This window comes from Podarcis tiliguerta (genome assembly GCF_965153285.1).
Source record: "Podarcis tiliguerta genome assembly, chromosome: 5".
NCBI lineage: Eukaryota > Metazoa > Chordata > Lepidosauria > Squamata > Lacertidae > Podarcis > Podarcis tiliguerta.
The window spans coordinates 40,798,163-40,808,035 of record NC_139538.1 but is presented as its reverse complement, the minus strand read 5'-3'; the positions used below and the strand labels follow the sequence as shown (position 1 = coordinate 40,808,035).

The 9,873-nt window shown below is 55.6% G+C and overlaps 1 protein-coding gene and 1 long non-coding RNA gene across 2 annotated transcripts; one reads left to right on the top strand and one right to left on the bottom strand.

Annotated features, from left to right (window-relative positions):
• Positions 1-1,122: 1,122 nt before the first annotated feature.
• On the bottom strand, positions 1,123-2,266 carry LOC310677980. Its single transcript, XR_014511545.1, has 2 exons — positions 2,122-2,266; positions 1,123-1,279 (listed from the first exon to the last, which is right to left on the bottom strand). It is a non-coding gene; the product is annotated as an uncharacterized lncRNA (long non-coding RNA).
• Positions 2,267-2,412: 146 nt separating this feature from the next.
• Positions 2,413-5,403, top strand: NKX2-3 (NK2 homeobox 3). The gene is made up of 2 exons (XM_083441240.1): positions 2,413-2,901; positions 4,604-5,403. Exons 1-2 carry the CDS (start codon positions 2,568-2,570, stop codon positions 5,221-5,223), a joined length of 954 nt encoding a protein of 317 aa, XP_083297366.1. The 5' UTR covers positions 2,413-2,567; the 3' UTR covers positions 5,224-5,403.
• Positions 5,404-9,873: the final 4,470 nt, after the last annotated feature.

The following is a 9,873-nucleotide window of genomic DNA, read 5'->3' as shown; positions in this document are numbered from 1 at the left end:
GGCTGCCGCCCAAGCAGCGAATCTAAATCGTCAGGAAATATCTGGCTCGAGAGTTGATCGCGTTGGCTCCCACAATAATGAGTTGCGGATAAAAGGTAGGTGCAGATTGCTGTGCCCGTGTCTCCTGGTTAGTTCGTCTACTCAGAAGTAAACGCCATTGAGTTCAGTTAGGAGACATTCCCCGTCGAGTGTGTGCAGAATTGCAGTCCGAGGACACGTAAATGCTAAAGTTTTTTTTCTTTTCCAATGGTAATATCTACAAGTTTTGCAATAAACGTTTATAATGAAGAAATAATAGAATATCATGCAACCTTGCAGTAAACTAATTTCACCGTAAACTAATCGCACTGCAAGCTTATCGATATTTATTTGCATCAAATCTATTTAGAGGAATTGTTTAGTCAACGTTCCATTTTTATTTTTATTTGCCTTGAAAAATCTGTTTCACACCTTCATCTCTAATTCTTTCACTCCCTAAACGAAGGAGGATCTTCGGCGTTTCTTGGGCTCCAGCAAAACACACAAATGGAGGGGCTGTGAAGCCTCCTTGCCTCATAAGAAAAATTATTGACAGGCTGGCAAAAACCGAGGCAGTCACAAACCTCGTGTCTTCCGTTTATATTGCACAGACACCGAATATAAATGCTACATCGATGGCTGCATTGACAAAGCGACCACCGCCTGATAACAAGAGGGCACATTAAAATCCGTTGGTTTCAATGGGAACATTAACTCTCTCGGATTGAAACCGAGCCGAGGTCACCCTCGAGGGGAAACCCCTTGCCCAAGAGCCCCCTAATAAAAACATAAAAGCCTTCTTTAATCTGTTCTTGAGTGGAAAGGGAACTTCCACCGGGTTACTGCACTACTTACAGTGCTCTGCAGCCCCGGTCCCTCCCCACCCAAGAAATCAGGAGCAGGGACTTGCTGGCTTCTTATGTTTGTTTGTGGGGGGAGAACAGAGCTTGGGAACAACGCCCCCCTTACCGGGCTCTCCGGCAGAGCCTCCCTAAGCTGCCCTTTGCCACCCCTGTTACTATTCCCCAGAGAGGACGGAGGGACCGGCGCTTAGGGACAGCGAAGGAGCTTCCCACGAATTTCAGAAACGGTCATTGACACTAATCACGAAACCCTTTCGATCGCTTTTATTTTAAGAGAGCTCCCCGGAAGAGCCAGAGTGGTTTACCTTCTTTTGGGTTCCCTGAAAGACAGACAGAAGCGCTCGCCGGAGCCCAACAAAAACGCACACCTTTTCCTCGCGAGTGTCCCCGGGGAGTCACTATAAGAAGAAGAAATAAAGAAAATTAAGATGCAGGAGGAAAAAACGAAACTCAAAAGCCCTTTTAACTAACCAGAGACACATAATAGGAGCAAGAAATATAATAATAATAATAATAATAATAATAATAATAATAATAATAATATCCCAGTAGGTAAGATCACGAGCCTAGCTTTGAGATGCCGCTTTCGCAGGCTGTTTTATATCCATGTTATACAAGCCATCTAAGGTGGTGGCCATAACCACACATTGCAATAATACTCGCCTCTGGATATTACTGTTACCTATTACTACTATTATCGCTACCTATTATTACTACTACTACTACTTCTACTACTACTAAACATGCATACCTCGTCCTACGCCCACATTGGTAATGGCAAGCAGCTGCGTCCGAGGGTTTGTCTTGCCAAAGGTACGCGAAAGACCTGCGTCTCCTCGCGGACAGGTGACCGCCGGAAGAGACTTGGCGCTCCCTCCACAGGCCAATTGCCACGCGGATGTTGAATGTTAAATTGGACAGGACAGATTACCTTGGCCCAGTCCCTATATTTACTGCGCCCCGCGACAGGACAGCTCACCCCGCGCGCGCACACACACACACACCTTCCCGCGTTTCCTTGGTCCCATTTGCCCCAAGAAAGGCGAGTTTCCTCTTGGGCCCTTTCCCCAGGGTGTTCCTTTTCTTTCAGTTCCTTCGAAGTTTAAAAAAAGAAAAACCCCAAGGGACGAGATGGGAGGTAGATCCGGAACCACAGGAAGGGAAGGCAGTAGCAGCGCTGTTGTCCAGGGAAAAGCGGAGAGGGGGGGTTGTCTAGCCATGGGGAGGGGTTGTGGGCTACCTCGGTTCGGACTCCTCAGTGGCGCGGATTTTTCTCCGCCTCCTCTCGCCCCGACAGCTGTGCGCCAACCTGTGTGACCCGACGGCGTGGGCGCCTGGCGTAGCCTCCCTGTGCAGCCCAGCCTGCAGATTTCTCTTTCCGGCAGGGTCTCTCTGTGTGTGTGTCACTTAGGGGGCCGGCTCTAGGCGCCCCCGCCTTCCAATGGGGGCGCAGCCCGCGCCCCAGCCCGGCCCCTCCTCGCCGTGACGCGCCCGCCCTGGCCGCAGAGGCGGCTCCGAGTCCAGAGGCTGCAGCTGGTCGGCGCAGAGGCTGCGACTGCAAAGGCGGAGCGGCAGCCTTCCCTTCGCATGGACGCCCCTTAGCCGGGCTTGGCTGGCAGGGCGCGGCGCTCCTGCACCCAAGCCGGCTCGCTCCCCTCTTTCCCACGCACCCGTCCCCCCCTCCCAATGATGCTCCCCAGCCCCGCCACCTCCACCCCCTTCTCGGTCAAGGATATTCTGAAACTGGAGCAGCAGAGTCTCGGGGGCTCCCTCGAGCCGCCCTTCCCCGTCGCCGCCGCCGCCGCCTCCTGCCTGCTGGGGTGCCGCAGCTTCTCCGACGGGGAGGACGACGACGAAGACGACGAGAAGCTGCCCTTCCTCAGCTCCATGGCGGCGACGGGGAAGAGCGCCGCGGATGGGGGGCTTTCTCCGGGGAGCTACGTGCAGGCGGTGCTGCGGGGCACCTGCGAGCCCAAGGCGCTGGCGGGAGAGGGAGAACCGGCGCTGGATTCCGGAGCCGGTGAGTACCAGCGAGAGCGGGATCAGGACCCCAAGAGGGAGGCTTTATTTGGGAATCGTAGGGCCAGGCGGGCGCCCAAGTCCCTCTCGGAACGCGGAGCGATTCCCAGCCTTTCACATTGCCAGGATAACTAATTCCGAACGTTCCCCCTTCTGGATCGCAGCGTGGTTGCGCGTGTGTGGTTTGGAATCACCGTTTCTCCAGCCAGATGGGATGCTGAAAGTGGGACACGCGACATCCGCGTCTCTAGGAGCACGTCGGCAACGGTTCAGCGCTGCTCAGAACTGCTTGGGCACCTCCAAACCCAAGTCGCTTAGGCGGACGCCTCTTCCCTCCGCTGCAAAATATTTGTAGATCCAACTCACAAAGAATAAGAGGACAAGTCCCTTGGAACTTTGAAGGACTTACTTCCGAGTAAACGTGATTAGGCTCCGAGTGCATCCTAATGGCCCTTACTTGAGAGCAGGTCCTGTGGACCTGACTTACAAGAAAGCGTGCTCGGTTCAGCTGGAGACCTAGGCAGAAAGGGGACGACGCGTTTGGCCACGCCGAGCCATCCACCTCCCAAAACAGAGGCAAGGAAACGCTCTGAGGCCCAGCCTCGCAGCCTTGGTGGTCTGGCGGCAAGGAGAGCCGCCTTGGTGGAATGATGGTGCCGCTGGCTCCAAGCCCCCTCTAGGAAAGCACCCGGGGTGAGGTGGAGCGGAGTGGGGCTAGGGACGGTCAAAGCGCGAGGGGATCTGGTTGAGGGTCCTTCGCGCCAAGGTTTTGTCCGAGGCGCGGCAAGCAAAGCTCTTGCTTGCGCTGTGTCAGTAACGGGCCTGGCTTGGCCGGCCTCCCTCCCTGGAAGGGAGGAGATCGTGTTCGCATTGCGGGATTTTGGGGAGCATAAAGACTGCCGTCTGCTTCCTAAGTGGGCATAAATCCATTTCCCAAGTCCTTGCTTCCTTCCGGCTGCCGAAAGCAGTCCTGGTGGCACAGGGGGAAACACACACACTTCGCTCCCTCAAGTTTTTCTCGAGTTGGCTGAGCTCCTGCAGAATGCCAGGCGGCGCTGGCTCCTTCGTTTGCAAGGCCGGGAAGCAGCGGCCATATTCCGTTGCGGAAGACTCAACTTTCTATATAATAATAATAATAATAATATATAATATAATAATAATATTAATACTATTACTACTAATAATACTTTGCAAACCGTGTTTCTAATCTGCTCCGCCTATAGAATTGCCGGCGCGTTTTTCTGCTGCAGGTTTATTTTGGGGGAGAAGAGTTTTGGGGTTGTTGTTGCAGCAGCAGCAACAACTGTGTCTTTATGCCCTTTAAGACTGCGGTAATACGCACCCTTAAACTGGGCGTAAGCCTCATTGAACAGAGCGGGACTTGCTTCTGGGTTAACCTGCCTAGGAGTGCCCTGTAAGACACCGACGGAATTATGCTGTGACCTGGCATTCGGTGCATTAAAAAAGAAAACGAAAACAGATGTCGGCCCTTCCAGGTGCCCGCGCAGCGTGTTCTCTCCTCTCCCTTTAAATAATGTATTAATCTGTCTTGAGAAATGCGTAAATGAGAGGCTTCTGCAAGGTGACAAGGTGTGTGTGTGTCAATATGTTGTACCGGTGCCTTGTATCGCGAGCGACCGCAGCCCGCAGCTCCCCGGTTCTTGACTGGAGCGTCTCTCTCTGTTGTTCCCCGTCTTCTGCAGGGAAGGAGCCCACAGAGGAATCGTCGGAGCGGCCCAAGGCGCGCGGCCGGAGGAAGCCTCGGGTGCTCTTCTCGCAAGCGCAGGTCTTCGAGCTGGAGCGGCGCTTCCAGCAGCAGCGCTACCTGTCGGCCCCCGAGCGCGAGTTGCTGGCCAGCAGCCTCAAGCTCACGTCCACGCAGGTGAAGATCTGGTTCCAGAACCGACGCTACAAGTGCAAGCGGCAGCGGCAGGACAAGGCCCTGGACCTGGGCGGCCCGACCGCGGGGATGCCTCCGCCGTCGCAGCAGCCTCCGCCTCCGCCGCGCAGGGTGGCCGTGCCCGTGCTGGTGAGGGACGGCAAGCCCTGCCTTGGCGGCTCGCAGGCCTACAGCGCGCCCTACAACGCCGCCGCCGCCGCCTATCCTTATAATGGCTTCCCCAACTACGCCTACGGCGGTTCCCCCGCGGCTGCTTACGGGGCCGGCTACGGCTGCAGCTACCCGGCGGCCAACAGCGGGGGCCCGTCGGTGCCGCCGCCTGCGGGGCCCTACATGAACATGGGCGGCTTCGCGGGCGGCGCGCAGCCCCTGCACCAGGGTCCCGCGGGGCCTTCCTGTAGTCAGGGCATCCGAGCTTGGTAGCCCCGGCCGACGGAGAGATCGAGCAGCGAGCGCGGTTCAGATCCACGAGCCCAGTCCCCGGTCGCTGGCTGGGGCCCGGCGAGGCAGGCGGGCAGCCGGAGAAGCGGCGGGAGACCCGACCACGCAAGAAGATGCGCCGCGCTAGCACAGGGCGCGGCTCCATCCTCCACCCTCAGCACCTTGCCACGGTGCTAAACGGCCTCGATCGCCACGTCTGCACGCGGCGGCACTGGCTCTGCTGGACACTCTTCCCGCTTGGACTCTCTTCCCTCACTCCCGGCGGAGCTGCCCGCAGCCAAAGCTCTCCTGGGGAAAGGGGCGCGGCTGGAGACTCCGCGCCAAGGCCGAGCAGGGACGGGAACGGGGGGAGGCCAGGCTCTGCCAGAAAGCAGCTTCGCTTGTACAAAGCCAAAGCCGGGGTAGAGGCCGCCGGGCCACCCCTTTTTGTTGTTGTTGTTGTATCTTAAAAGTGTATCGATGTAGCCACCGCTGCAAGGAAGTTAAAGGATCCAATAAACCAGGTGCAATATCCATCGCAGGCTTCGCGCTGGCGGGGCGGGAGAGACCGTCGAGCGAGCGCGTGTGCGAGGTCTGGGTTCCTCCTCTGGCATAAGCGTCCCTTCCAGGTAGAGCTCCTCTCCTGTTGCGCAGGCTCTAAACAAACAACGCTGCGCACCTAAAATGCGCAAGTGTTGCAGGAAAAGTCGAAGCCGCAGAGACGCTTTGCCATCATAGACGGCTGTCTCTGAAGCTTCTCCCTCCTTCCTCCTCTCTTCCTTCGACGCCACCCGTTTCCCCCTGCGGTGCAACAGAGTCCACCTCAGATCCATGCAGCTTCTAACTGTGGGACAGTTATTCCTCCTAACCCACCAGCCAAGGTAGATTCATGCCGCCTCCAGCAACCCGGAGGCACGAAAAGTGGGAGGTGTAATCCGGACTAGCTTAATCCGGAGTCAGTTCCTCCGGAGGGCAGGCAAGCCCAAAGGAAACCCGCCCTGTCAGGACCCTGAGCTGCCTCAAGTAGCTCGAAGGCCGCGAGGGCTGCGGAGCGTGCGGCTCTGCAGACGCGCCTGGACTACAACTCCCATCAACTCCGAGCACGATGGGAGTTGGAGTCCTGCAACCTCCGTAGCCCGCAGGCTCCCGGTTCCTGAAGGGAGAAGGTAGGCCCGTCAACGGGCGTTGGAAGGGCCGCCCAATGTCCCCCCTCCGCCTCCTTGCGGCGCCAGGCCTCAGGCGCCTCCGTGGCCTCGGCTCTCCTATCCTTTGGATGCCGCTGTGGAGGCGCCGCGAGACGGCGGGCTGCGCGGCCGGGTACCTGCCGGCGGCCGGAGGTGCCTCCTTCCCTCCGGCCTTTAATAGGTGGCCAGCCGGCCGCTGTAATCCCCTTGTCCCGGGCGAGGAGAGGGTGCCAAGGGGCTGAATGGGGCAGCGCGCGGCGCGGAGAGGCCCATTGTGGCGGCCGGGCCGGCTCTGAAAGGAAGCGCCTGGAAGGGGCCGAGAAGCGGCGCTTATTGGATTGGGGGACAAAAGGCGGGACGAGGGGGGCCCCGGACAAAGGGCGAGATTGACGGCCCGCGCTGCCTCCCCCGCTGCGCCCGGGAGGGCGGGGGAGCTGCGGTTTTGTTCCCCTTTTTTATCCCGGGGGGCGAGCAGGGGATTAGGAGGCGCAGTTCAATGTCGGATCCGCCCCCGCCCTGAGTCGGGGTCGAGGAAGGTGGGGAAGCGGGGCAGAAGCAGACAGAGAGTGTATATCCCCCCCCCCCCAGTAAAGGAAAAGCGCTGCTGTGTGACTCAGGCCTGACGCGAAGAAATGTGCCTGGCTTACTTAGTGGTTAGGAAAAGGTACTCTGCACATGCTTGAAAGACGCCTCGCCGTCAGTTGTGCTTTGGCCCCGCCCCTCCGGGATGCCCTCGAGATAGATGGGGTAGCCTTCGCCAAAGGCACCGCCGAGGACCTCCCCTCGGTCTGCCTGTGCTGGGGACCCTGTTCACTGGGACGGGCAAGGCACGTGGGGCGTGTGTGTCCGCCCATTCCTTGCTTCAAAGCAGGATTGTCTTTTCCCACGTGAACAGGGGTGCCAAGTTGAATAAAGTATTGGGGTGGGGGGAGAGTAAGCCTCGCCCCGCATAACCGATCACATGATGCGGTGCACGCACACATTTAAATGACAATGCCCATTCATTGGGGGAGGGAGCCTCCTCAAATATTTTAGGGGGGGGGCGAAGACCCCCTCGGCCCCTAGGAGTTGGCTCCTATGCACACGAAGAGGTTTCTTACTGCTTAGAATAGCCGGACGCAACTGCTGCGCAAAGGGGAGCTGCTTCGAACCTGCGCGAGCTGGGGCGCCTCGCCCCGCAAGAGACCCTGCGGACTGTAGCCCCGGCGCGGACCGCGAACGAACGGCAGCCTCCGGAGGTGAGCCCTTGGCGGTTAAAATGGTCTGGAACAAGAGCCTAGCGCCGAAGGTGTCAGGTTAGCCAGAGGAGGAGGCTCCATTAAGGGTCAATGGGGCGCTGCCTCCACATTTGCAACCGGTCCAGAGCGTAGCACTGCCTGATGAGAACAAAACTATAGGTTTTTTTGTTCTGTCTACTGTCTGGGCTTCCTGCTTTCTTCCCTGCCTGTTGCAGATGGGCACCACCAGCCGCCCGCCGCTGAATTAGTTGGCATGGGAGACAGAATTAAAAAAGTAAAGTAATTTTGGTGAACAAGGAAGAAACCACGAGGGGGCGCACCCGAATAGACCTCCCGGATACCGTACCAGCAGTTTGCTTAATACTGCCCACAATATTAACCGAAGGAATGAGGGGGCTGGGCGGGGCGGGGGGAGCCATATAATCACGCAGTTGGAAGGGATCCTGAGGTGAAAAGTCCAATGGGTAAAAAGAGATTGCATTTGCTGCCCACCAGAGGGAAAACTTTTAGGGGATCTGTTTATCACTCAGTTGGTGGTGGGATCACTATAGGAGTCGCTTTGCCTCCTTTCTTTAGGTCTTGGCGATCCTGAGGACGTTGGGGTGATGGAAAAAGAGGCAGTTGCCACTCCCATAAGCCTGAATCACAGTCTGAGTGTGCTGTGAGGCAGTTGGCAAATCACACACATCCCTTTGACCAGATTTTAAACCTCTTTGATGCAATTGATCAGTGCATCTGGCTATTAACCAGAAGTTGGTGGTTCCAGCCAACCCAGGAACAGCTGTGGGTGAGATTCTTGCATTGCAAGGCGTTGGACTAGATGACACTCGGGATCCCTTCCAACGCTACTCTATGATTCTATGATTCTACTCCCTAAAGACGTTGTTAAATAAAATTTTATTTATACCCCGCCCTTCCCGGTTCAGAAAACCGGGCTCAGGGCGACTAACAACAAAATTTAAAACAATTGATGCAATGAAACAGCATAAAATACAGTACAAAACGTGAATAACAATAAATTCAAAATTCAAAATCAATTTAGGGGGAAATCCATCCAATAAACATTAGATGATCACCAGGGCTAGCTGGCTAAATTAGTCCTATTTGGGCCAGCGAGGAGACCAGGGGAGAATTAGCTTTGGGATCCCAGAGTGGGTAATCTTCATAAAAAGGGGGGTGGGAGGGAAGGAAGTGGAATAAAAGATCAGGTTAAGGTTTACGTTGTTGGACATGACTCTCAACTCCCATCAGCCTCAAGCCAACATAGCCTGGTGTGGGGACATAAAATTTTGAGGAAGGGGACAGAGGGAATGAAGGTTTATCCCTGAAGGGAAAAGACCAGAAGAGGTGTTGAAGGAAATCAGAAAGTGAGACAAAAGTTTACTACTGTATTTATTAATAATACATAAACCTGGAATAGAATGGAAGGGAAATAAGGCTGCACTAATTATAATAGAATATGATCCAGATAACAGATCCTATTCAGCTCATTTCTTTTGCCTTGTTGATTCTCCTGTTTCAAGGCAGGGTAGGGAATCTCAGCCCCCCCCCCCCCGGGGCAAATGCAGCCCTCTGGGCCTCGCTGTCATCCTCAGAACACATCATACCGGTTTGCACTCCAGATGTTGTCTGTCTTGAACTGCTCTGACTTGCAGCTGCTCTCTGGAGTTTTGGGTAGGGGACATCCTCAAATGTATCTAGAGATGTTGAGGACTGAACCTGGAGCTTTTAACTGGCACTGCTCTTCTGTCTTTTGCAGCAGCCTGTCAGTAATTAAGCAGGTACAGTCCTCCCCACCATTTACCTTAGTCCCAGGAAAAGGGGGGGGGGAGCCCAGCCCAACTTCTGCCCAGGGGTGCCAACTTGAATAAAATACTAGGGGGGCATGTAAGCCACCCCCATAATCGATCACATGACATGGTGCACACACACCATTTGAATGACAATGCCCATTAACTGGGGGTGAGGGGAGAGAGTTGGCTCCTCTGTTTATGCCTGTTAAGTCACTACTGCGGGAAGAGGGATTGATAACTTGGAAGTTATGTACAAGTTCCAAGCCACATCCATAGTTTTCCTGAAAGAATTAGCAAAAGCCACATGCCAGGAATTCCACTAGTGTGCAGGTACTCTGTGTTTTTCCTGTTGCCCTGCTACCCAGATCTAAGCCATGGCTTGACTTAGCATTATGTCCATACTGAGGTTCGTGGTTTGTCTTGCTCCTGACAATGCAC